The sequence below is a fragment of the Myotis nattereri genome (assembly GCF_964212035.1).
Source record: "Myotis nattereri genome assembly, chromosome: 18".
In the NCBI taxonomy this organism is placed as follows: domain Eukaryota; kingdom Metazoa; phylum Chordata; class Mammalia; order Chiroptera; family Vespertilionidae; genus Myotis; species Myotis nattereri.
This window is the reverse complement of record NC_138093.1, coordinates 997,250-1,023,921: the sequence shown is the minus strand read 5'-3', so window position 1 is coordinate 1,023,921 and position 26,672 is coordinate 997,250. Positions and strand designations below refer to the sequence as shown.

The following is a 26,672-nucleotide window of genomic DNA, read 5'->3' as shown; positions in this document are numbered from 1 at the left end:
TCGATCCCCAGTGGGGGGCGTGCAGGAGGCAGCTGATCCATGATTCTCTCTCATCATGGATGTTTCTCTCTCCCTCTCCCTTCCTCTCTGAAATCATTAAAAATATATATTTTAAAAAAAATAAAAGCTACACTGTTCCCGTCACCACACCACTGTCTGCGCTTCTCCTTCTAACGCCGTCACTCCCCAAGCCTGCGGCCACCTGTCCCTGCGCACAGGACCCCGGCAGCACCCCGTGCGCTCCAGCCCTGCAGGTGGGGCAACTCCGCGAGGTTGGCACACACGTCCTGACCGACGTGAAGGAGACATCTTAGCGTTACAACCACACAACCAAGGTAACGCTGATGATGACGAATGGACGGACAACAGGGGCCACTCACTCCATCGGTCAAACGACAGGAACAGGCACACGGAGCCAGACACACGCACACCCACCAGCCCAGCCTCGCGTAGGGACAGGACAGGAAGTACGACGCCAGGGGGCCGGACACGTGCTTCCGCGGCCGCTGGGAGCTGCCCGTGAAGAGCGTCCGCAGGTTCCTCTCCAGGGTCTGGTACATGAAGGACATCGAGTCCTGCAACGAGAGTCGTGGCGATGGGGGAGGCCTTCTGTGAACCGGGCACAAGCAGCTCCCCCGTGGGAGGCCGACCGTCCCTGACGCGGGCCCTGCAGACACAGACGCAGACGGGAGAGGCCTGGAGTGACCAAGCGCTAGCCAGACCCTCGCGAGTTCGGGGACACAAGGGAGACCGAGGCCAAACGAGGGCCCAGGGAGCCCAGAGCAGCCGCTGGGGGCCTCTGACCATTACCCCCGAGCCAGCGGCCCTCCCGCCGGCGGCTCGCCCTCCCGCGGCGGCTCTGGCACAGACCAGACTGGCGGCCGAGGCCTGGGGCCTGGCACACGCGAGTGCCTCTCAGGGAGCGTCCGTCACACAGTCCGTGACGCCGCGGGACAGGCCCGCAGGGGCCCCTCTCCTCGCAGAGCGGACACTCCTCACCGAGGTCCAGGAGTCCACGCTGAAGACGGCGCCCCTCGCCGTGTAGTTTATGTTCCTCCCGGCGTCCTGGCGGAGGGAGGCAGTCAGGTTTCTGTGGGCGTCGCTTTTCTGCACTTGGGAGCTGGAGAGCGGGACAGACCAGAACCGCCCTGAGCTGAAGCATGTCGTCGCCTCAGTCACAGGTTCAGAGCCCATTTTGTGTTTGTTTTTTGATCCTCACCCGAGGATATTTTCCCATTGATTTGTAGGGAGAGGGGAAGACAGAAATATCAATGTGAGAGGGACACATCGATGGGTTGCCTCCTGCCCGCGGCCTGACCAGGGCCCGGGCCGGGGAGGAGCCTGCAACCAAGGTACGTGCCCTTGACCCGAATCAAACCCAGGACCCTTCTGTCCACAGGCCGACATGCTGTCCACTGAGCCACACGGGCCATGGAGTCCCTGACAGTCCCCCCTCCCGTCCCCGTGCTGCTCGAGTTCCTGCCTAAAGCTACACGGTTCCTTACAAGGCACCACCGTCCGTGTCGTGCTTCAACGTCTAATGTCCTCGTTCCCCAAACGCACAACGACGTGGCCCCAGGAACACAGACCCTGACGAGCACCTGGGGCCCATGGACCCACCCAACGAGGAGGAATGTGTCACCTGCACTATTCACTGCACAGCCCTGAATGAAACGTGCAGCCTGGGCACCCAGTCCCACACCCGATCAGGCCCGGCCTCGTCCTCCGACACGGCCTCACTGGCCACTGCCCCTCAGGGTGAGGCCTGGGTCAAGGTTAAGGGTGAGGCCTGGGTCAAGGTTAAGGGTGAGGCCTGGGTCAAGGTTAAGGGTGAGGCCTGGGTCAAGGTTAAGGGTGAGGCCTGGGTCAAGGTTAAGGTCGAGGCCTGGGTCAAGGTTAAGGCCGAGGCCTGGGTCAAGGTTAAGGGTGAGGACAGCAGAAGCGGCATCACTAACACCACTCGCTCCCACGTGATGGTGACGGAGCAGCAGGCTGGCGTGTGCCTCGCTGAGCGCCTACTCGTGCCCAGCCCGTCCCGTGATTCCGCTCTGAACCCACCGGCTGGGAGGGCACACCCCGGTGAGCATGTCGCTGGGAGCCAGGCTGGGACACTTACCCCTGGGGGCCGGTCCGCTGGCCGCCGCAGGTGATGAACAGCGGGTTCTCGGGCAGGCTGCAGTCCCTGCGGGGCAGCTCGGGGTCAGGCCTCCTCCAGGGGCGGGGGAGCGACTGAGGACCCTCCACAGCTACCCAGGCCCAGCCGCCCGCCCTGCCCCGCACCGCTGAGCTGCCCTGAGCCCAGGAGCCCGCTCAGACCCCGTGAGGGCTAAGTCTGCTTTTTAAAATCTTTGTTGTTGTTGTGTTTCATTTCAGAGAGGAAGGGAGAGGGAGAGAAACATCAGTGATGAGAGAGAATCAGGGGCTGGCTGCCTCCTGCACGCCCCACACTGGGGATGGAGCCCGCAACCCGGGCCTGTGCCCTGACCGGGAATCGAACTGTGACCTCCTGGGTCATAGGTCGATGCTCAGCCATGTGAGCCACGTGAACTTTATAAAACAGACACGTGCAGGCCATCCCCCTGTGGCCACGTGTTCAAACCCCACCCGTCACACTGAACTCCCTTCCAACAGCAGCAGCAGAGCCCAGGCAGGAGTGCGCACCAGGCGGCGGGCCACCAGGGCCACCTCCGCCCCTCTCCCAGCAGCCCCGGCGGGACCCTGCCTGCCATTCACGGAGGAGGAGGCGGAGCTCAGGGAGCGCAGGCGTGTGCTCACAGGAACCCTCGAGGGCTGTGGGACGCAGGGGCGGGGCGTGGGGGAGGACAGGCCGCTCACCGGGTCCCGTGGGCCAGCATGTGGCTGGTGAGGCGGTAGATGTTGGTGGACCAGAAGGCCATGTCGTCCAGGCCCCCGAGGAAGTAGTCCTGGAACTGCTCCACCAGGAACGGGGACTTCCGGGAGTAGGTGGGGTAGAGCTGGGGGGACACAGCGGGGAGACGGCATCGGGCGCTGCCCGGGCCCACGGAGCCTCTCGCGGGGCGGTTCCGGGGAAGGAGGCTGTACCTTGGAGACAGCCAGCACCTCACCGTACCTGCAACACACAGTGAGCGTGGCCGTGAGCTGTGGCCCCACCGAGAGCGAAGCAAATAACGAAGAAAGAGCTGCATCAACGATCGTGTGAGCGCCCAGGGCCAGCTAAATCCACCCACCAACCCGCACTGAAGACACCGAGCCACCAGGACGGACACAGGGCCCCCAGACGGACACAGGGCCACCAGGATGGACACAGGGCCCCCCAGACGGACACAGGGCCACCAGGATGGACACAGGGCCCCCCAGACGGACACAGAGCCACCAGGATGGACACAGGGCTCCCCAGACGGACACAGAGCCACCAGGATGGACACAGGGCCCCCCAGACGGACACAGGGTCCCCCAGACGGACACAGGGCCACCAGGATGGACACAGGGCCCCCCAGACGGACACAGGGCCACCAGGATGGACACAGGGCCCCCCAGACGGACACAGGGCCACCAGGATGGACACAGGGCCCCCCAGACGGACACAGAGCCACCAGGATGGACACAGGGCTCCCCAGACGGACACAGAGCCACCAGGATGGACACAGGGCCCCCCAGATGGACACAGGGTCCCCCAGACGGACACGGGGCCCCCAGACGGACACGGGTCCCCCAGACAGACACAGGGCCACCAGGATGGACACAGGGCCCCCCAGACGGACACAGGGCCACCAGGATGGACACAGGGCCCCCCAGACGGACACAGGGCCACCAGGATGGACACAGGGCCCCCCAGACGGACACAGAGCCACCAGGATGGACACAGGGCTCCCCAGACGGACACAGAGCCACCAGGATGGACACAGGGCCCCCCAGATGGACACAGGGTCCCCCAGACGGACACGGGGCCCCCAGACGGACACGGGTCCCCCAGACGGACACAGGGCCACCAGGATGGACACAGGGCCCCCCAGACGGACACAGGACCATGCAGATGGACACAGCGCCCCCCAGACGGACACAGGGCCTCCAGGACAGACACAGAGTCACCAGGACGTGGGCCAGGAGGCGGCGACACGCTCCTGTGCGATTCTCCGGCCGCACTTACATCTCCAAGAACTGAAGGTAGGTGCACTCGACGATGACGTGCTTGGTGATGACGTCCTTGCCGTAGAGCTTCCTGTAGATGCCCAGCAGGTCCTCGACGGGCACGTACCTGGGGGAGCGGCAGATCAGGGCCGAGTGCGGACTCGGAAGGTGAAGGCGGTAGCAGAGGTGACGCCACCTGCCCGCCATCCCTCGCCTGCCGTGCGGGGCCACCAGAGGGCCTGCAGGGCAGTGCCTGGTCCCAGGCGCATGGCGGCGGCCGCTGTCGGCCCTCCACTCACAGGGCCCGGCCCAGTGCCGCGGAGCAGCCGTCACCTAACACGTCTGAGGCACAGCCCGGAGGGAGGCTCCCGGGTGCGCGGGGGTTTGGTTTTGTGGGTTCAGAGTCCCAGGAGCAGGGCAGCCTTTTTACTCTTTTCAGTTGAAATGGTCTCAAGATCATTGTTGTAAGACAACGGCTGCCACCCGACCCCCGGCTCCCCGGCCCGTGAGGAGGGGGGAGAACTGGGTCGGGTCACAGACACCAGCTGTTTCCCGGGGGGACGGGCAGCGCCTCCGCTCTGTGCTGGGCGCCCCTCCCCTCCTCCCCGCCCCACCCCACCCCCCGCCCCCTGCTTCCTCCCCGAGGCCCTAGCTCTCCAGACGTCAGTGTCTGTGAGAAAGAATCTGTTGGGGCCCAGTTTCTATTTTTACAAGAACCCAGGATGGTCCTTCGAATAAAAATAGCCTAAAAGGCTAGGTTTTTGTTGAAAATAACAAAAATAATTTCTTATGTCAATCACCGGGCAAGCAAGAAAGTGAAAAATTTCCAAAGGCCCCAAACCAATGGACACTGGGAGGCGGCAGTGCGGTGCGGACGCCCCCGTGTCCCCCCTCTCCCTGGGCGCCGCGGGCCTCCGGTCACCTGAGTGACTCGCTGGTTCTGGGCGCCCTTAGTTCTGAGGCAGCTGGACCAGGGACAGGGCGGGCACTGCCGGGACATCTGCCACGCCCCCCCTCCCCGCCGACCCCCTCCCCACCCCGTGCCTCCCTTCTCTTTGGTCTGCAGGCGTCCTTCCTACCCAGCCCTCCCCCCTCAAGGGCTGGGACTGGGGACAGACTCCGCCACCTCCGACAGCTTCGTAAACATTCAGAGAAAAAAGCCTTGTGACCGGTCAGGCTACCGGGGGGGTGGGGGGGGGAGGGGCAACAGCGTTACGGGCGATGGAGGCCACGGCTTCGTGACCCAGGCTCCGCGGGCCAGGCAGGGGCCAGGCAGGTGCCAGGCAGGTGCCAGGCAGGGGCCAGGCAGGGGCCAGGCAGGGGCCAGGCAGGTGCCAGGAAGGGGCCAGGCAGGTGCCAGGCAGGGGCCAGGAAGGGGCCAGGAAGGGGCCAGGCAGGTGCCAGGCAGGTGCCAGGCAGGGGCCAGGAAGGGGCCAGGAAGGGGCCAGGAAGGGGCCAGGCAGGGGCCAGGCAGGTGCCAGGAAGGGGCCAGGCAGGGGCCAGGCAGGTGCCAGGAAGGGGCCAGGCAGGTGCCAGGCAGGGGCCAGGAAGGGGCCAGGCAGGTGCCAGACAGGTGCCAGGCAGGGGCCAGGAAGGGACCAGGAAGGGGCCAGGTTTTGAAACGTGAATGCTCCTAACAACGTCCTTTCAAGCACATGGACAGCAAAAGGCCAGGAGGAACGAAACCACCCACAGGGGGATTCTAAGCCATCCCCTCGGGGACCGCGAGGAGACCGGTTAAAAGGAAACGGTGGCTCCTTCCGGCCGCCGCGGCACAGGGCGCCCTGCCGCTCAGGGAACGCGCACTCTCTCCTCTTCGCTGCGACCCTCAGACCCGTGAGGAGCCCGCTGTGCCCTGTGCCGTCTGGTCTGCAGCTCTGCTGTCTGCATCCACACAGCACAGGCCTGAGGACGGTGAGCTCCGCTTCCCGGGGGACAGGGCCGCGCTCCGTAGACGCGTGTACACGGCGCCTGTCTGCCGCTCCCGCTCTCACCAGTGCCGCGCGAGGTAATTAAAGTTGAACTCGAACTGGCTCAGCACGTCTCCGCCTGCGGGAGCAAAACACGACACAGGGGTCAGAGACCACAGGGGCAGCGCTGCCCACAGGCTCCCGCAACCCGAACTGTGAGCGCTCGACACTGTTACACGCGTCCGCTCAGCTGTTACACACGTCCGCTCAGCTGTTACACACGTCTGCTCAGCCGTTACACACGTCTGCTCAGCCGTTACACACGTCCGCTCAGCTGTTACACGCGTCCGCTCAGCTGTTACACGCGTCCGCTCAGCTGTTACACACTTCTGCTCAGCTGTTACACGCGTCCGCTCAGCTGTTACACGCGTCCGCTCAGCTGTTAGATGCTTTTGTTTGTTGTTTTAGGTGCAGGCATGTCTTTATGGAAGTTGATCTTTTAATTTTTTATTTATTTATTTTTAATATATATTTTATTGATTTTTTACAGAGAGGAAGGGAGGGGATAGAGAGTTAGAAATATCAATGAGCGAGAAACATCGATCAGCTGCCTCCTGCACACCCCCTACTGGGGATGTGCCCACAACTAAGGTACATGCCCTTGACCGGAATCGAACCTGGGGCCCTTCAGTCCGCAGGCTGACGCTCTATCCACTGAGCCAAACCGGTCAGGGCTATGGAAGTTGATCTTTTAAAATCTTAGCGAGTGAAGCATGAATTGAGGGGGAAAGTGACCCCATAACCAAAGTGCTTTTCGCGCTAAGGAAAGACGGGCCACGACGTTCCTTCAGACGCCTCTGCTCACCATCCCGGTGGATATGTACAGGTGATTGCCTACAGAGAAGGGAGGGCAGCTACCAACTAAGAGCTGGTGCGTTAGCAGACACGAGGTCATGAACGTCCATCTGATATAAAAGAAAAGTGTTTCTAAAACTATAACGCAAGTCAATAAAATGTGATTTTTTTTTTTTTTAAATACACATGTACACAACTGCTCGGAAGTGCATGGCTGTTAAACGAGGTGTGCCCATGCGCTGGGTAAACCACAACATGAAAGCAGAAAGCAGTCAGTATGTGCTGCTGGCAAGGTATGACAAAAACAACATATATACATACACACACACACACACACACGCACACACACAGCCCGGCCGGCGTGGCTCAGTGGTTGGGCGTCCACCTATGAACCAGGAGGTCGGGGTTCAATTCCCAGTCAGGGCACAGGCCCGGGTTGTGGGCTCGATCCCCAGTGGGGGGCGTGCAGGAGGCAGCCGATCCATGATTCTCTCTCATCATTGATGTTTCTAACTCTCTCTTCCTCTCTGAAATCAATAAAAACGTATTTAAAAATACACTTTTAAATAGTGGTTTCATTACACATGAAATCTACCGCAGAAGAAACCTTGGCAAGTGAGAAAACCTACCAAAATCTCCAGCCGGGTGCGCCTCGGAGTAGGAGCCGTGAAAGTCCATCTGAGGAGCAGAGAACCATGTCTCAGGCGTCGCCGAGCGGCCGCTCCTTCCCCGCGGGCGGGCGGGCGGGCGGCTGCCGAGGGTGCGGGCGGCGGCTCAGGGTCCAGGGGAGCCCTGGGCTTTCCTCCTTGTTCCCACTGATCTGCTGGAGGAGTCACACTGGCCGCTGAGCTGCCAGATGAAGCTGCGGGGACGCGTGCGCCTGTACGGCAGCCACACGTCTCCCCGAGTCCTCGCCGCCTCACAGAGCCCTGTCCGCACTGACGGACGGGGCTCCGGAGGCTGAGGCCCCGGGTGAGACCACAGTGCCCCTGGGAAATGGCATTTCCACTCAGGAAACTAAAAAGGAAAAAAAGCCCAAAATAACCGGCCGGCGAGGCTCTGTGGGTGAGCATCGACCTAGGGACCGGAGGTCACGGTCTGATTCCCATCAGGGCACAGGCCCGGGTTGCGGGCTCATCCCCAGTGGGGGGCGTGCAGGAGGCAGCGATGCATGACTCCCTCTCATTGCCGTGTCTCTCTCTCCCTCTCCCTTCCTCTCTGAAATCAGCACAAATACATTTTTTAAAAAGAGGAAACCTACTAACTGCGCTTTGGGCAGGAAGCCTATTCCCGCTGTGTGAGCGCCGGACGTGTCCCTTTCCCTGGGGGGCCCCTCGTGTCCCCCCAAGCGGGTCCCCGGGAAGGCTGGCGGGCGGCACTCACGGCGGCCATGGTCCTCAGGAAGCCCTGCTCGATGCCCAGGCTGTGCCAGCTGACGTCGGCCACCATGTGGGACGTGATGCCGAACAGGAAGGCCACCAGCTTCTCCGTGTCCTGCCCGCACACACACCGGCCTTGAGCCTGGGCTCTTCCATGACACCCCGTGGGGCGTTTCAATAAGCGTGAACTCAAGGGGGTCAATGGGGGGAGGGGGGACATGTGTAATACTTTCAACAATAAAGATTTAAATAGAAATAAAAATAAATGTGAATTCATTTCCGTTACTGACGCTTAATGGAAAATCCATGTCTAGCCCTGGACGGTGTGCTCAGTGGATAGCGCATCGGCCCACAGACTGAAGGGTCCCGGGTTCAATTCTGGTCGAGGGCACGTACCTTGGTTGCAGGTGCCCTGACCCTGGTCGGGGTGCGTGCAGGAGGCAACCGGTGATGTTTCTATCTCTCCCTCTCCCTTCTACTCCCTAAAAACCAATGGAAAATATCCTCGGGTGAGGATTAACAACAAAAGTCCGTGTCTAGTTACCAAAACCACGGAGGACCTGTGCCGTGTTTCAGGTGCTTCCCGATGACTTAGTGTCGGAGCAAAACGGCCCCGTGACCTGCCCCAAACTCGCAAAATAACTTCACGTGTGAACCAGCGCCTGCCGGTCCCCGGTGGCGTGCTTGGCGTTGAGGGCAGAGCGGGGTGGGGGCAAGGAGGCCAAGGACGAGGGCCCACCTTCTCCCAGGGCGGGGGGTAGCGCTCCCGGATGTAGTGGACGCTGGCGTTGAGGAAGGGGGTCCAGTGGGTGCTCTCGGACACCTCGTGAAAGCGCCCTGACAGACAGAGCCAGGGCTCAGGACCTGCCTGGAGCAGCAGGAGGCCCCCTCCCCCACCCCGCCCCCCGCACCGCCTCCCTCCACCTGCCCTCCAGGCCTGTGGGCGCTCCTGTGGGCCCCAAGGAAGAGGGGAAGGGCAAGGGACCCCAGCTCACGGGACCTCAGCTCACGGGAACGCAACTCTGAACTCAGCCCAGGGCAGGTGGGAGACGGCGGGTGAGGTGGGGGGGCCCTCACCTCTCTGGCAGATGCCCGGGTAGAAGGCGTCGGGAAACACGGCCCCGGCCTGGTACGCGTCCCGGTGCTCGAGCAGCAGCTGGGGGCGAAGCAGAGGTCAGGGCAGGGTCCGCAGATGGAGGCGGGACCGGGTGGAGGGAAAATGAAATTCACGTGGAGGCCAGCGCGACTCCCCAGCCTGCAGAGCCCGGCTCTCGCCTGCGGACACAGCCTCACGGAGAGCCCATCCCCAAGGGAACGGCACCCCTCATCTCCGTCCCGCGGAGCGGCCTTGCCCCCGGCTCCCCCAGACTGGTGTGCGAGGCGCTCAGGCCGCAGTGACAGGCAGTGACGGAGAACAGCAGGGGGCCTGGCTGTCCGCCCGCGGCCTGCGCTGCAGAGGAAGGCTGTGCTGTGGCTGCGGGAGGGTTAACGACACCTGCTTTTCTAAAAAAAAAAAAAAGTACTTTTTATTGATTTCAGAGAGGAAGGGAGAGGGAGAGAGAGAAACATCAGTGATGAGAATCATGGACCAGCTGCCTCCTGCATGGCCCCCACTGGGGATCGAGCCTGTAACCCCGGGCCTGTGCCCTGACCGGGAATTGAACCCTGACCTCTTGGTTCACAGGTTGATGCTCAACCACTGAGCCTCGCCAGACGAATGGAAATTTAGGACTAAAAATGCAACCATGGCAACAAAAATGATTGCCCCAAACGGTGAACGTCAGCGCCGTGTGCCTGCCGATACGATGCAATGAGAAGAATCTAGCATCACTTCGATGTGTTACCATGTTTCTGCCAAAATATACCCGCAGCAGAACCTAATGACAGGGAACCGGCAGGCAGAGCTGAACGTTACTGGACTGCCCTTTTCCAAAAGTCAAGGTCGCTAACGGCGAGGGCGGGCCTGTCCCCGGTTGGAGGGGGTCGCTGGGAACCCACACCTGAGCACCGACGGGTCCGGGAACCCCGACGGGTGCCTGAGGCCCCGGAGGAGCCGGACGGAGGCCGGGGTGCGGGCAGCAGTGTCACGTCAGCGTCGGTTTCCTGAACGAGAGGATCACGCTGTGGTCACAGGGCAACGGCCTCGTTTCCGGGAATCACACCACGAAGGGTGAAAGGGCAATCAGGACCACGTGGGAAAAATCAATGTGCAGAGGGAGGGCGAAAAGGCAACTACGACGTCGCCAACAACTGGGGCCCCGGGCAGAGGGCACTCGGGAGCGACTTGTCTGTTCCAGCTGCCACGGGTTTCACAACTTCCCGAAATGAAGAGTAAAGCAAGGAACTGGCTGAACACGTGCTGCTGCGCTCCGGGGAACAGGAGAACGTGTGACTGCTAAAACTTATTCCGCAGCCCTCCCGTGACATGGAAAGATGCCCGCCGCCTTAAATGCAAAGAGCAAGCTATAAAATAATGTGGAGACTGTCGTCACTTTGGGGGGAAAAGTACCAATAAATGCAGGAAAACGCCTGGAGACATAAAGCAAAATGTCAGCGTTGTCATCGGAGGGTTCCTTTGCTGCAGGGAGTTACCACTTTCACAATCGGGAGGTGAAACCTGTTCTGGGCGGGCGGGCGGCAGGGCGGGCGGGCACGAGGGAGGCGCAGTGGTCCTCACAGTCTCGCCAACGGGTGCCCGGTCTCTCCGCGTTAGGCATTGCTCCCGATTCATTTGGTCGGCGCCAGTCTTTAAGGAGCAGGCGCCTCCGGATGTTTCACCAAAAGACAACCCAGAGCCAACCCAACGCGGACCTGGAGCGTGCAGGCTGGCCGAGCTGTTGCAGCCCAGCCCGTGGGGATCCGCCCGTGTGCCAGCCAGCCAGCCCCCTGCCCACGCCCTCTGCAGCCTCGAACCAACTGGACCAGTGAGCCGCGTTCCACCCTCCCCCAAGAGCAGGCTGTGGGAGGGAGGAGAATCTGCAAGGGACCCACATATGCAGATAAAACAATAAATCAGCCCCCCGTGTTTGGAAGGGATCGGAGGGTGTCATTATAAAAGGCCTCTGTGAGTTAAAAGGGAGGGGCGGGCACGCGGGCACTCAGGGATTTCCAGTGCCGAGGGAATGTGCCTTTTAGCCCAAAATATTACTAATGGCTCATAAAGATATGAAAAGGCTCTGAAAGTTACTGGTTAAGTCTGCAAGGACCTTTGGCACCTGGAATCAGAGAAAAATCCGACGATACCTGTCTATAGTTGATGCTTCCATCCTGAAGGTGGAGAAATTCAAGAGCTCTGTGTCCTGAGAAAGAGACACACACATCAATCAAGTTCAACCACATGCTGAAAACAGACGCCCAGACTCATTTTAAAAGGAAAATATAACCGACTGGCGTGGCTCAGTTGATGAACGTCGGCCTATGAACCAGGAGGTCACAGTTGGATTCCCAGTCAGGGCACAGGCCTGGGTTGTGGGCTTGATCCCCAGTAGGGGCTGTGCAGGAGGCAGCCGATCCATGATTCTCTCTCATCACTGATGTTTCTCTCTCCCTCTCCCTTCCAATCTGAAATCAATAAAAACATATATTTAAAAAGAAACGGAAAACATAATTTTACTAGAGGCCCAGTGCACAGATTCGTGCACTGGTGGGGTCCCTTGGCCTGGCCTGAACCCTCTTGCAATCTGGGACCCCTCGAAGGATGTTGGACTGCCAGTTTTGGCCCAATCCCCACAGGCCAGGCTGAGGGACCCCACCGGTGCACGAATCCATGCACTGGGCCTCTAGTATGCATATAAGATCTTTGGTTAATCTCTTCCTGCCCTCCCCTGTTTCCCTCTAAGATTCATCAGTCTGTTCCATGTCTCCATGCCTGTGTGTTGAGCGTCTGCCCCCTGGTGGTCATTGCGCATCATAGCTACCAGTCGAACGGTCAGACGGTCGCTTAGGCTTTTATATAGAGAGATGGTTGTAACTGTGAAGGTAGTGGGAAGTGAAAATGAAGTTTGTTCTCACTGGTCATTTTCATCAGCCATAGTTAGAGCCATGCACTGTTTATGTAATATAAGTTCATGTAAATACCAGGACAGCACTACACGTCTACATGATGATTTACATTTCCTGCTTCACCCGCTCCACTCCCCGGGCTAAGCTAACCGCTGAGGCCTCAGCCCCCTCCTGTGTGAAAGTAAGTGATATCCACCTGCAGCCCATGGAGAGAACGAGAGGAAACCAGTGCTGCGACGAGCATGGCTGGCACCTGGCAGGAGCTCAGCAGACAGAAGTCAGCCCGTCCCAGAACCTACCTCGCCACACCCCCAGCATAACCCAGCGGGAGAGGCGATGCCGGCCCCACGGGGCTGAGCCGCAGGGAGCCCAGGTGTGTCCTTATCGCGGGACGACTTTACTCGGACAACCAGTCTCAGAGGCCACCTGCACCACCCGCACGCCCACAGGGGACACCACACCCGACCTCCTTAGAGTCAACATTCCTCCGAAGAGACGCTCGAGGGCGATTCATGCCTCATTTCTATTGGGAATCACCTCCAGTTTTTCTTTTTTGTTGTTGTTAATCCTCACCCGAGGATAATTTCCCATTGATGTTTAGGGAGAGCGGAAGAGAGAGGGAGAGAGAGAGAAACACTGATGTGAGAGAAACACACCGATGGGTTGCCTCCTGAATGAGCCCCAACCAGGGCCCAGGCTGGGGAGGAGCCTGCAACTGAGGTATGTGCCCTTGACTGGAATCGAACCCGGGACCCTTTGGTCTGCAGGCCGACGCTCTATCCACTGAGCCACACTGGCCAGGGCCACATCCAATTTTTAAATTCATACAAGAAAACAGCCACTGCTATAGACATCGGTGCCGTAAGAGACTCGGCCGGGCACAGCCCACACAGGCAGCCGGGACCAGGACTCTGCGATTTACGGACTCAGACCCCTGGAAGAGGCGGACTCTGACGCACTGACTCACACCCACGTCAGCCCTCCACACAGCCCCTCTGTGAGGCGAGGGAACGTGAGCCGCCATCTTCATGAAACCTTCCACCCTAGTCACTAAGTGAGGTTACAGCTTCCGCTTATGTAAAACATCTTCAACGTTGCAGGCTAGGAGCTGCCTTCAGTTACGTCCACGTGAACATGTTTATACATACTTAATCTATCTCATGTTGTTAACATGTATTCCCCTGTGAGGACCTTTGCTTGGCACCTGCTCAAGAAAGGCAAGCCAGGATCTGATTTTGTTGGCATTTTGGATTTCATCCATCTTGCTAATTGCTGAGCTCTGAGGATTAAAAACGTGAAAACTCCCATTGATGTTGGGTCCTTGTCGGCACACTTCCATAGTTTGAGCAATTTCACTTTCCTAGAACTGTACGATTCATTACGGAGGCCAACTCCCTCCTGCTTTCATATAAAAATATATATTTAGTTGATTTCCGAGAAGAAGGGAGAGGGAGAGAGAGAAACGTCAACAATGAGTCACTGACTGGCTGCCTCCCGCACGCCCCCTCCTGGGGATTGAGCCTTCAACCCGGGCATGTTTCCTGACTGGGAGTCGAACCCGTGACCTCCTGGTTCGTAGGTCGATGTTCAACCACTGAGCCACGCTGGCCGGGCCTGAAGCCGACCCCTTAAAGCCACCTGACCCCGGGACCCGCTCCCGTGGCCACACATGTACCTGCCGTGGACTTGCCCGTGGAAAGCATTCCTCACACCCACACTGCACCCCTGCCCTCCCTCCTGGAGCCTCTGTCCCCCCAGCGCCTCACTCTCCCCGACAGGAGCTCCAGACCCCCTAGCTTCCTAGCTCTCCTCCAAGCCCACCGACAGCCCCCAAGCCTGGAGGCCTCGGCCCTGGCCTCTCGGCTCCCGGTGTGCGGCCAGCACAGCAGGACACCGTCCCCCACACAGGGCCGGACTGCCGGCCGCTCCACCTCCCTGACACACTTGGCGTCCCTCGCACCAGGACCCGCCCTGCCGGCACTCACCTATTTCTATGTGGGTCGAAATGCCGCACGGCGAGCCTCCAGGGCACAGGGCGCCCAGCACGAGGAGCAGGCAGCACCAGACCCTGCAGGCAGACAGGCCCCGCGGCTCAGGGCTCCCGGGGCTGGGACAGACCCTGCCCCGCCCCCCACCTGCCCCCAGCCCGGCCCGACCCTCCGCTCTCCCGTGAGCAAGTCGCTGGCACGGAAACCAAGCCTCGTTTCTAGAGAATATCCTTGGCCGGGAGTTAGCTGTTTACTGTTAACTTCCCTCGAACAGCAAACACCTGCAGGGAGACCCACGTGCCCGCCCGTGGGAGCAGCGGCTCCTGCGAGGCTCCCGGCTTCCCCTCTAACGTGGAGTTATATGGAGTCACGAGCAAAGCGGCCTCCAAGCATTTGCTTTCTCTCAAAAGCAGCCTCCCTGTCGCCCGGGGCGTCCCTGGCCCGGCCCCTCACCTTCCCAGGGCCGCCGGCCCGAGCATCCTGTCCCGGCCGCGGCTCCTCGGGCTCCGCCGCCTGCGCTGGGACGGCCGGAGGACCAGCTGGGGTGGCTTCTCCCTCCGTGTTTGGCAACAGATACTGACACTCGTGTGGGTTACACAAGAGCAGCCAGTCCTGCTCTCTCCCCTGCGTTCCCAGAGCTCCCTGCTGTGGGGCCGGATTCCTGCAGCCCCAGCCAAGATGCCCGTCCCACGTGGGGCGGAGGCAGGGGACAGAGGCAGGACCCAGGCTCAGGGCTCCCAAAACCGTGGGCTCAGAACACACCTGCCCGGTGCTGTCCGGGCTGCAGCCCCTCATCGTGGGGACAGTTAGGTGAGTCTTCGTGGGGGTGACGCTGAGCTTAGAGCTGAGCAGGTTGCGCATTAAGAGCCAGAAGAGAGCGGCCGGCCTGGCTCAGGGGTTCAGCATCGACCTATGAACCAGGAGGTCACGGTTCAGTTCTGGTCAAGGGCACACGCCCGGGTTGCGGGCTCCATCCCCCGTGGGGGGCGTGCAGGAGGCAGCTGATCCGTGAGTCTCTCATCATTGATGTTTCTCTCTCTCCTCTCCCCTCCGCTCTGAAATAAAAATATATATATAATAAATGAATGAATAAAATAAAAATTATTTTTTAAAAAGCCAGAAGGGAGACCCTCAGAGGGGAGGAAAGGACGCCCGCCTCAGCGGGGCGGCTGGGAGAGGAGCCTGGAAGATGGGATATCTTCGCTCCTCAGCCGGCTGCCAAGTTTCCCTGTAACCTAACTCAGCCTCCCGGGCTCCTCCGGGCGGGCGCTGCCGGAGGCCGAGACCATGGCTGGTTGTTTTGTTTGGCTGACAGGGTGTTTTACAAACATGGGCCAACTTTCTTGAAGTGGAAACATTCACACAGAAATTCAGACTTTTAGCTCTTTGGAAAAAACAAAACACACAAACAAGCACTGGCCTGGAAGGAACGCCCGCTGTGAAGGGGGGTGGGCTGAAGCCACTCTGAGTCAGCGCACAGAGGCCCCCACCCCCACCCCAGGGCCCCTCTGTTCCTTCATGCTCATTAAGGTGCTGCTTCCGGCTGCCCCTGAGCTGGGGGCCAAGTCCCACCCATCACACCCCCTTGACTGGTTCTGGTTCTGGTTCTGGTTCTGACACGGGGCCTCATGACTGGTTGGGGACCTACCAGTCTAAGTGGCTAGACCTGGGCAGCCAGTATGACCTTGAATTCTGACCTGAATTTTACTTTATTTTTAATATATTTTTATTGATCTCACAGAGGAAGGGAGAGGGGGATAGAAACAGCAATAATGAGAGTGAGTGATCTCTAGCCCCCTGCACGCCCCATCCTGGGGATCCAGCCTGCAGCCGGGGCATGTGCCCTGACCTGGAATCGAACAGGGGGCCGTTCAGTCCGCAGGCCGCTCTATCCACTGAGCCACACCACCCAGGGCTCGGCCCTGAATCTCCGGTGGTGGCGACGGTCACTGCTGTGAGTTCTCCCACAACCGGCCTCGGCCCCACGCCACACGCAGGGAGCCCCAGGTGAGCAACGTCCAAGGGCGCCCAGCCTGTCCGCCGGAGTCCGCGTTTGGATCCTGGCTGGTCTGTCGCCAAAGGCTGTTCCGTAACAAGGGCTGCTCCCCACCGAAGGGGCGAGCACCGGGCAGCCCGCCCCAGGCACTCCCGGCGGCCCCGCAGCTCAGAGCCCGCGCGCGTCCCTGCGAGCAGCGGGGCGGGGACCGGGGCGCGCGACGGCGGCCTGGCGGCTGGGCTCGCTCCGCGCATCCCTGGACCACGGAGATGCGGGTGGGGAGACGGGAGGGGGAGACGGGAGACGGGCGACGGGCGACGGGATGGGGAGAGGGGAGAGGCAGCGGTCTGGGCGCCGGGGACGGGTAGGGACACAGCACCGAGGGGAGGGGGCGCGGCCCGCAGGGCACGCCCACCTGACCCTCCCCCGGCCGCGGGGAGGCGGCCGCGCGGCGCTCCGTCAGGTCCCGCCTGGAGCGCGAGGGGGCGCTGCTCCGCGCCCGCCACCCGCCTCCGCGCCCGGCTCTCCGCTCCGCTCCGCGCGCCCGGGCCATGGCGACCTGCGTGCGGCTGCCGCGCTGCGGGGCCCCGCGCCTCCGACCCGCGCTCCTCGGCCCCCGCGCCGGCGGCGGGGCGCCCCGGCCGGGCCCGCTCCGGACCTACGCGCCGGGCCCGGGCGGCCTCCCCGCGGCGCTGCTGCGCACCGACTCCTTCGTGGGCGGCCGCTGGGTCCCCGCCGCCGCCGCCTTCCCCGTGCGCGACCCGGCCAGCGGCGCCGAGCTGGGCCGGGTGGCCGACTGCGGGGCGCCCGAGGCCCGCGCCGCCGTGCGCGCCGCCCACGACGCCTTCCGCGGCTGGAAGGGCGCCCTGGCCAAGGTGAGTGCGCCCGCACCCGGCCTTCACCGGATGAGAACGCGGGGCTGCGCAGTCCGGTCCAGAGCGCGGGCCTCGCGCCGAGCCCGGTGCAGCCCGATGCCGCCGCGGGTGTCCGGGTCTCCGGGCCCCCGCAGCACCGGAGCCCGCCCCAGGCTGCGGGGAGACCCGCGGACGCCGCCCCCTGGCGTCGGGAGGGCGGGGGGAGCGCCCTGGGCGGGCCATGCCCTGGGCAAGGGGCCCAGGACCCTTTCCGCCTGAAGAGGGAAACACAGCTGAGAACTGACCTCGTAGAGTCGCTGGGGAAGTGGGGGTGCGGTGAGAGGGGAACTGGAGGAAGAAAACTGGGAGACGCATCTTCCTCCTCCTCCTGCACCGAGTAGCACCTGCCCTTCGGCACCTGCCCTGCAGACACCCACCGCACAGGGAGCGCAGCCCAGCTTCACCTGCCCTGAGCTGTTGAAGGACGGAGCTGTAGCCTGGCCGCGTGGCTCAGTGGTCGAGCGTGGACCTATGAACCTCCTAGGAGGTCACCGTTAGATTCCTGGCCAAGGTCGCGGGCTGGATCCCCATTGTGGGGCATGCAGTGCAGGAGGCAGCGGTCCATGATTCTCTCTCATCACTGACATCTGTCTCGCTCTCTCTCCCTCTCCCTTCCTATCTGAAGTCAATAAAAAAAAAATGTATTTTTTAAAAAGGGGGCTGCACTGGAGGACATATGCCAGGGAAACGGGCCACACAGGGCAAGTGCTGTGTGACTCCAGTGCGGGAGGCCCTGGAGTGGGACCTCACAGGGACAGAGGGGGGGCGCGGGGAGGGGCGGTGTTCAATGGGGTCAGAGCTCCTGCAGCCCCGAGGTGGGGTCTGTGCTGCTCCTCCCAGGACGGGCGCTGCGGCTCCCCAGGAAGGAGCCGTGGCTGAGGCTGTCGGAGCTGAAGATTGTCTGGTGTCTCTTACGTTTGGCCTTTCACTCTTTCTCTACCGTTTCATCTCTTTTCCAGGAACGGAGCGCGTTGCTTCGGAAATGGTATGACCTGATGATGCAACACAAGGACGACCTGGCCAGGATCATCACAGCCGAGAGCGTGAGTCCCGGCGGGCACTGCCTGGGAGCTGGCGGGACCCGACCTCCCCCGGGTGGCTGCACAAGGGGTTCCCTGCCTGGTGATCAGATGTCAGCGAATCTCAGTGCCAGGCACGGACTGTTCCTCATTAAAGCCCGGCCCTGGTTTTCTGAGACAACGTGTGTGTGTGTGTGTGTGTGTGTGTGTGTGTGTGTGTGTCTGTCTGTGTTCTAACGTCCTCTTCAGTCGTGTGCGGGAGGTGGGTTTTGGGTGTAACTGAGAACACTGCTGTTCCCGTCCCGTCTGTTCCCTGCGACTGTTTTGGTTGGTTTTCCTGTTGCGTCTGTGCATTTAAAGACGTACCACTGGCATCTCCGTAGCTGTCATCAGCTCCTTGCACCCCGGCCACCACTTTGAGGCGAGGTGCGAAGGAGAAAAAAAGTCAGCAGGTGCGGTTCTGTCTCTAACGCGGGCACGGGAACACGCTGAAGGGCCGGTGCCGGCCGTGGCCCGAGCGCACTCCGTCGCCGCCGGATCCTGCTTATTCCCCCCGCCCCCCTCCCCGTTGGCGATGGGGCTCCCCCTGCTCGCAGCCTGGGGGAGGTCCGAGCACAGTCCTGCTGTTGTGACGCCAGGTGATGGGGTCCTTTCCTGCCCGGATTCAGGGGAAGCCGCTGAAGGAGGCGCAGGGGGAGGTTCTGTACTCCGCCCAGTTCCTGGAGTGGTTTTCCGAGGAAGCGCGCCGCATCTACGGGGACGTCATCAGCACCGCCTCCCGGGAGAAGCGGGCCCTGGTGCTCAAGCAGCCGGTCGGAGTGGCCGCCGTCATCACCCCGGTATGTGGGGGCATTGGCCCGGGGGGTCAGGTGCACACTGGGGCGGCGCCCCTCTAACGGCCTCTGCACCTCTGTCCCCAGTGGAACTTCCCCAGCGCCATGATCACCCGCAAGGTGGGGGCCGCCCTGGCCGCCGGCTGCACCGTCGTGGTCAAACCTGCCGAAGACACGCCCTTCTCAGCCCTGGCGCTGGCCGAGGTGAGCCTGCCCTGCCAACGAGGACGCTGGCCCCGCTGGCCCCGGGACGAGGACGCAGGTGGGAGCCTCCGCTTGGCCCGCGCCTCTCGCTGGATGGCGTTGCTCGAACGTCTCCGCCATTCTCTTAAGTCAGATGTGCCCTTTTTAGACAAAACAATGGTGAGGATTTCCTGACATCTGTGGGCTGCCCTAAAAATGCCATCTGCCATCGTTTTTATCAAAGGGGCAGACCTAGTCAGATGGCAACACCTGGGCGTTTGCTCCCGCCCCCTCCCTTCTCCAGGTCCGTCTGCGGCAGGTCAGGTCTGGTCATTCTGTGCGTGAAGCCCCCCGGCTTCTGTCACTCAGAGTAAAGCCCAAGCTTCCGGCAGTGCCCTCAGGCCCTGACAGATGCCACCTGCCCAGCCTCGCTCCCCCTCCCTCCGTCCCTCCAGAGCCCCTGACCCATCGGCCCCCGCCACTCCCCCCCCTCCCCATGCCTCTTGGCTGAAAGGGCCTCCCGTGTTTAAAGCAGCGCCCGACTGCGGGGCTGTAGCCACCCGTCCCTCAGCTCTCCTGCTGCTCCCGCCAGGCCTGTCCCGGCGACTCCTCATTTTAAAGGAGTGACAACACGCGTATCCCAGCGGCACCGATGAGGCGCCCGTTTCACTCCCAAATATATTCTGATCCTGTCCCCAAAGGCAGCTGAGTCTCCCCCGTTTCTTTTAAGAGGAAAACGTCGGTTTATTTCTCTCTTCTGTTTTCTCACTCGCTGCCGTGCCTGCTGGTCCCTCCACAGCTCGCCAGCCAGGCTGGGATCCCCCCCGGGGCCTACAACGTGGTGCCCTGCTCCCGGAGGAGGGCCCAGGAGGTGGGGGAGGCGCTCTGCACCGACCCGCTCGTGTCCAAGATTTCCTTCACCGGCTCCACGGCCACCGGGAAGGTACGTCGTTCGTTCTCGTGTTTTCCCTTTACTACGTTTAACAATGGCCCCGGCCGCCGCGTAGGAAGATGCCAGCAGAGGCTCAGGCTCTCAGGCACAGGGCCTGCTTGCCTAGGACGCGTCCGGGTCTCAGTGCTGGAATGCAGGTTTCGTTCGTAACCTAGAACCAAGCTCCCAGAAACACACCGTGGGTGTTGAAATGCACGTCTCAGACTTGAATGAAAATTGTGTTTAGTATAAAAGTACTTACAGAAAATAAGGGGACTTTTTAAAAAATTGATTTCAGAGAGGAAGGTAGAGAAGAGAGAGAAACATCAATGATGAGAGAGAATCGTGGATCGGCTGCCTCCTGCACGCCCCACAATGGGGATCGAGCCCGCAACCTGGGCCTGTGCCCTGACAGGGAATCGAACCGGTGACCTCCTGGTTCATAGGTCGATGCTCAACCACTGAGCCGCGCTGGCCGGGCATTCCCCCCCTTTTTTTTCCTAAATATTTTTATTGATTTCAGAGAGGAAGGGAGAGGGAGAGAGAAATAGAAACATCAGTGATGAGAGAGAATCATGGATCGGCTGCCTCCTGCACGCCCCACACTGAGGATCGAGCCTGCAACCCGGGCCTGTGCGGGACCCTTCAGTCCGCAGCCGACACTCAATCCACTGAGCCACACCGCCGGGCACCCTCCCTTTTCTTATGCGAAGTGTCATCACATCTCGCCCCACCCCCCCACCCCCGGGCGCCTGGCACCCTCGCTGTTGGGTCACTTGGAAAGGGCTGGCGGGTCCTGGTGGTGGAGGCCTCGCGCACCCACGGCCCCTTCCCCTCTGCCCCAGGCGCTGCTGCACCATGCGGCCAACTCCGTGAAGAGGGTGTCCATGGAGCTGGGCGGCCTCGCCCCGTTCATCGTGTTTGACAGCGCCAACGTGGACCAGGCCGTGGCGGGGGCCATGGCCTCGAAATTCAGGAACTCGGGACAGGTGAGTCCCGGGCGTGTCCCGGCTCGTGCGTGTCTGTGTTTTACGAAGGTCCTTCCACCTCCTGCGTCTCCTGGGAGGAAACTTGGGTTCCTTCCACGGTCCGTTCTTTCTTCTTTCACCTCAGCAAACAGTAAGGCCCTCTCTTTACCAGGGGCCGGAGGCTGGGAGGCCCCGAGAGAAAGAAGGGGTCCCTGGCTTCACGGAAGTTCTTTTCATCAAACCGTCCTCTCTTCCCGCGGCGGGCACGGCGGCCGCGCGGGCCTGGTTCTGGGCTGGGTCAGCGGCCGCCGACACACAGTCCACCCGCTCGTACTTCTCTCTCTAGACCTGTGTGTGCTCCAACCGGTTCCTGGTGCAGAGCGGGATCCACGACGCCTTCGTGAGCAAGCTGGCGGAGGCGATGAGGGCCAGCCTGCGCGTGGGGAACGGGTTTGAGGAGGGGACGACTCAAGGCCCGCTGATCAACGAGAAGGCGGTGGAAAAGGTAGCTGGTTGGTCGTCTGTTCAGTGTCCCGGTGGTGGCATCAGAAGGTTCCCTGGCAAAAGGCACTTGGGCAAGGTGCCCGGCAAGGCTGTTTCGGAAACGGCAGAGACATCGGGGAAAAACGGAATTCCTGCCAACGTGTGTGCGTCGTGGGGCGTCACCTGGCCACAGCCCTTCCGGCTGTCCTGGCGCCGCGTCCCCTGAGCGTCCCTGTAGTCCTGCTGCGCTCCCTGCCTTTCCTCTGAGGGCGGTGGACTCCACCCCTGGCTGCCTCAGGGCCTCTCAACACAAAGTTCTTTAATTTTCCCAACGCGTGAAAGGGAAGGAAGACGGGCTTTGTTGTTTTGTGGGGTTTTTTAAAAAAAATATATTTTTATTGATTTCAGAGAGGAAGGGAGAGGGAGAGAGTGAACCATCAATGATGAGAGGGAATCATGGATTGGCTGCCTCCTGCACGCCGCCCCCCCCCCCCCCCCTTGCTGTGTGGGTTGATGCTCCACCGCTGAGCCACGCCGGCCCACATGGAGTGAGGGTGGGGGAGGGGCAGGGACCGGGCTGTGTGGGTTCCAGCCGAACTGAGAAATCGGGTCACAGAGCTCCGCCCGCTCGAGGGGGGGTCTGTGGTGGCGAGGTGTCCTCACCAGCTCCCGGGGCTGGCCTCTCCTGTCCCAGGTGGAGACGCACGTGAGTGACGCGCTGGCCAAAGGGGCCACCCTCGTGACAGGCGGGAAGCGGCACCAACTTGGGAACAACTTCTTTGAGCCCACGCTGCTCAGCAACGTCACGCGGGACATGCTCTGCGCGCGGGAGGAGACCTTCGGGCCCCTGGCCCCGGTCATCAAGTAAGACCCCCGCCCGCCAAGGTCGCGGGAAGGTCGGGAGGCCTGGCTGTGGGAGGGTGGAGGGAGGGTGCTGGGGTCCAACCCCAGCAGGTCCAGGGGTCCCCAAAGGTGTGGACGGAGTCGGTGAAGAAGGAATGACAGAGACAGCATTCAGTTGATCAGCAGCCTAGCCAGGATCTCCAGCGAAGTTCTGGTTAGGATCTCCAGCCAGGTTCTGTGTCCATGTTCTCTTGCTAGGTTCTCCAGCCAGGTTCTCCAGGTTCTCCAGCCAGGTTCTGTAGCCATGTTCCCTCGCTAGGTTCTCCAGCCAGGTTCGGTCACCAGGTTCTAGTCAGGTTCTCTTGCCATGTTCTCTCGCTAGGTTCTGTCTCTTGGTTCTGTCTCCAGTTTCTGTCCAAGATCTTTTGCCATGTTCTCTCCAGTGAAGTTCTTCTGTCTCTAGGTTCTGTGTAGGTTCTGTGTCTAGGTTCTGTGTCCTGTTGTCTTGTTACATCTGTATTTATACCAGTTGATTCCAATCCTATCAATCTCTATTCCAAAGGTTAGAGCGTTTCTTATCTCCATTCCAGGGAGTAAAGATTATGTAGCTTAAGCATGATTGTTCGTAGTTAAAGTGATTAATTACCCGCCTGGCACTTAGTTAAGGGGTTTTATTCCCTCCCTAACTTCAGGGGAAAATCCCTACCTGGGGAAACAACCTTTCTCAGAGAGGTGACCTTGGTTAAAACACATAGTGCCAAGAAGGTGAGCAAACATATTAAGAACAGTATGCCATATATGCCAGGTCCCTTGAAACAGCAAGGATGAACCGGCTCCCGGCAGGAGGGGCTCTGTTTGACACGTGGCACTGGTGGTCCTCGCAGCTGGGGTGCCTTCCCCTCCGCCCGCTCTGGGTCCTTGCAGACCTGTCTCTCTCGCCATCGCTGAGGAGATGAGTCGGGAGGAAGCCGGCGTTTCCTCCCTGAGCTCACACTCTGCTGCCCGCTCACCTGGCAGGTTCCATACGGAGGAGGAGGCGCTGGTGATCGCGAACGCGGCCGACGTGGGGTTAGCAGGTGGGTGTCTGTCCTGCCTCAGGGCCGTGGGCGCGTCTCAAGCGGAGGCTGACATTTGCCCGCGAGACGCCAGCTGGGTCGGAGGACACTTGTCTGGTGCTCGCTGAGGGCGGGCGGGTGTGCGCTCCCGTCCTTCTGCCTCGCCGTGAGCTCGGGTGGGAGCGGGGGCAGGGGAGAGGCGGAACGGGTGGTTCCTGGTGGGGACTCACACACCATGAGTCCCTGTCCTCGGGCTGGCTGCCTGGAAATCCAAGTGCTGCTCCCGCCCCGCTGGGCCTGGGCTGATCGGAGAGGAAGCGCGGGCTGGGCAGAGGGCGTCATGACCATTTCCAAGTAAAAGGACAGTGACCACACTGTCGCCAGGAAGGGACCGGGACCATGGGCCTGCCCTTGCACGGCCCGGAACGTGTGGGTCCCTGACTTCGCGGGGAAGATTTCACACCCAAGACCGGTGACTTGAGAGGACATTTATTAAGGACCGAAGGACGGGGACAGTGAGACAGGAGAAGGGCTTCAGATACACGAGGAGGGTCACAGAGTGAGCCTAGGGGAGGCTGCTTTGGTTCTTTTTAAAAACATACATTTTTGTTGATGTCAGAGAGGAAAGGAGAGGGGGAGAGAGAGAGAGAAACAGCAAATGATGAGAGAGAATCATGGATCGGCTGCCTCCTGCACGCCCCCCACTGGGGATCGAGCCCACAACCCGGGCCTGTGCCCTGATGGGAATCGAACTGTGACCTCCTGGTTCCTAGGTTGATGCTCAACCACTGAGCCACGCCGGCCGGGCAGGCCTTGGTCCTTTAGAAAGAATGTACAGGGTCTGAGAGGACGAATCGGACAGGCTCGGCTTAGGGTCTCCCTGGGAGCCGGGCGCTGCCAAGCCCGAGGGAGGAGGCTGGGTCAGTGCCCCTCAGTTTGGACAGGACGCCCCCGTGATGTCCTGCACGCTCCTTGTCCTTCCTCCCGCACAGGCTACTTCTACTCCCAGGACCCCGCCCAGATCTGGCGGGTGGCGGAGCAGCTGGAGGTGGGCATGGTGGGCGTCAACGAAGGGCTGCTCTCGGCCGTGGAGTGCCCATTCGGCGGCGTGAAGCAGTCAGGCCTCGGGCGCGAGGGCTCCAAGTACGGCATCGACGAGTACCTGGAGGTCAAGTACGTGTGCCTCGGCGGCCTGTAGGGTCCGTGTGCTTTAGGAAATAAAGGAGCTCGCCTGCGCCCGTGGCACACGCCACCTGTCAATGCACCCACAGGCGTCTGAACTACAGTAGCTTCTCTAGTCTCCTCACCCGAGGGTATTGCCCATTGAGTTTTAGAGAGTGGAAGGGGGAGAAACATTGATGTGAGAGAGACATTGATTGGTTGCCTCCCACACGAGCCCTCACCTGGGCTGGGGATCAACCTGCAACCCAGGGGCAGGCCCTGGACCTAGAATCAAACCCTTGACCCTTTGGTCCACTGGCGGGCACCTTAACCACCGAGCAGAACCCTAACCACTGAGCCAAACCCTAACTACCGAGCCAAACCCTAACCACTGAACCAAACCCTAACCACCGAGCCGAACCCGCTTTTAAAACTTTACCAAGTTTTTAAAGCTCATCCGGACCTCCTCATCTTAAACAGGTGGGACTCTGCCTCTCCCCTTACCTAACTAGGGACATCAGGTGCCACATGCCTGTGGCTGCAGACTCCCCGCGACCCGCCACGGACTGTCTGCCTCTAGCAAAGGGCAGCAGGCAGCAAGCTGGCCCGGTGGCCCCTCCCAAGGCTGGTGACCTCTGGGCGTGACTCCGCCCCCCGCACATGGCTCAGAGCTTAGACCAGAGGAGAGGGGCCCGGTGTCACCCGCCGTGTGTGTGTGCGTGTGTGTGCGTGTGTGTGTACACGTGTGTGTACGTACGTGTTCACAGCCCAGCACTAAGAACGGTTTTCCTATTCCCAAATGGGGGAGGGAACAATACTGTTTCATGACACGAAAATTTTATGAAACTCAGACTTAGCGTCTGTAAATACAAGGTTATTGGAAGACGGCCACAGCCCTGCACCTGCCAGAGGGGCTGTGGCTACTCTCCCGGCCGAGCCGAGTGCCTGTCACAGGGACAGTGCGGCCCCGAAGCCTGAGACACAAACTCTGTCTCTTAGAGAACATCCTGCCCTGACCTGGGCCCGGAGGGAGGGACTGTCCCAGCCCTGACCTAGACCCCAAGGGAGGGACCCAGCCCGACTGACCTCGACCCCGAGCGGGCGAGGGACCGACCTGCCTGCGATTGTCGGTTACTCGTGGCGAGCGCCCGCCTGTAACGGTATCCTCTGGGCTGTGCCCAGTGAGCTCTCCCGAGAACTCCTCCCCGCAGTTATCACGTAACTCAAAGGAAAAGTAAACGGAAATACAAACGGCCCCAAATCCTTAAAAAAGCAGCATGTGTCTCCGACACGTAAGCCCTGCGGCTGGAGGCCTGCCCTCGTCCACTGCCCTCCCAAGGCCTTTCTCTCGTGTGACTCCTGATGTGAGGACGCCGGAGCCTGGCAAACGGTCTCCCACATTCACCACGCGCACGAGGCTTTCGTGCGATTGACGGGTGTTTCCGGAGCCCGGGGTTGAAGGTAAATTATTTCCCACATTCCAGTGTCCACAAGGCCCTTATCCAGTGTGAATTCTCCGGTGTTTAATGCGGCTCGAGCTACGGCTAAAAGATTGCCTGTCTCCCGGCCACAGGGTCCTGTATAAATGTCATTCGCAGGTTTACACATCCCCACAGTTCTCGGCCCTGAGGACGCACATTCCCCACTGAGCCCCCTCCCCCCTCCCCCCCGCACCTCCATGCAGAGTCCTCACCTGGAGAGCTCAGCTGCTCCTTGGTCCTCACCCCTGTGAGTGGCTTTTAACTACGAATTTGTGCCAAGTGTTCGTTCTCCTTCCCTGCCCACCTTTCCTGGTGGGGAGACACATGAGGGCAGAAGCACAGCAGCTCAGCCGGCCTCACTGTGAACGCACTGTCCGTGCAGTAAGTAAAGGCTGCGCGTGGCCGGGGCAGCCTTTTACTGGCTCATGTCTGTGCTGGGACTTCCTCGTGCTCTGTGTTGTGGGATGAAACGGGAGTTCGTGGGAACTGTGCGGACGGTCTGTTTTTCAGCTCCTGTCTCCCGGTTTGTGCAGCTGTCATTAATAAATGTGAATTAACAAC

The 26,672-nt window shown here is 60.9% G+C and overlaps 2 protein-coding genes across 2 annotated transcripts in view; one reads left to right on the top strand and one right to left on the bottom strand.

Annotated features, from left to right (window-relative positions):
* GPLD1 (glycosylphosphatidylinositol specific phospholipase D1) overlaps nucleotides 1-16,793 on the bottom strand; it is a gene marked incomplete at its 5' end in the record, with an annotated part of 23,923 nt that extends 7,130 nt beyond the window's left edge. Inside the window, 12 exons of the mRNA XM_081113247.1 lie at nucleotides 436-575; nucleotides 1,000-1,120; nucleotides 2,117-2,182; nucleotides 2,836-2,975; nucleotides 3,064-3,091; nucleotides 4,130-4,237; nucleotides 6,105-6,159; nucleotides 7,505-7,553; nucleotides 8,259-8,369; nucleotides 8,994-9,091; nucleotides 9,332-9,410; nucleotides 16,656-16,793. Coding sequence (XP_080969373.1) covers nucleotides 436-575; nucleotides 1,000-1,120; nucleotides 2,117-2,182; nucleotides 2,836-2,975; nucleotides 3,064-3,091; nucleotides 4,130-4,237; nucleotides 6,105-6,159; nucleotides 7,505-7,553; nucleotides 8,259-8,369; nucleotides 8,994-9,091; nucleotides 9,332-9,410; nucleotides 16,656-16,793 — 1,133 coding nt within the window. The remainder of the gene's footprint in view (nucleotides 1-435; nucleotides 576-999; nucleotides 1,121-2,116; nucleotides 2,183-2,835; nucleotides 2,976-3,063; nucleotides 3,092-4,129; nucleotides 4,238-6,104; nucleotides 6,160-7,504; nucleotides 7,554-8,258; nucleotides 8,370-8,993; nucleotides 9,092-9,331; nucleotides 9,411-16,655) is intronic.
* ALDH5A1 (aldehyde dehydrogenase 5 family member A1) lies at nucleotides 16,666-26,672 on the top strand. The gene is made up of 10 exons (XM_081111951.1): nucleotides 16,666-17,115; nucleotides 18,114-18,197; nucleotides 18,842-19,012; nucleotides 19,094-19,210; nucleotides 19,989-20,132; nucleotides 20,966-21,109; nucleotides 21,435-21,593; nucleotides 22,266-22,435; nucleotides 23,432-23,490; nucleotides 24,462-26,672. Exons 1-10 carry the CDS (start codon nucleotides 16,792-16,794, stop codon nucleotides 24,665-24,667), a joined length of 1,578 nt encoding a protein of 525 aa, XP_080968077.1. The 5' UTR covers nucleotides 16,666-16,791; the 3' UTR covers nucleotides 24,668-26,672.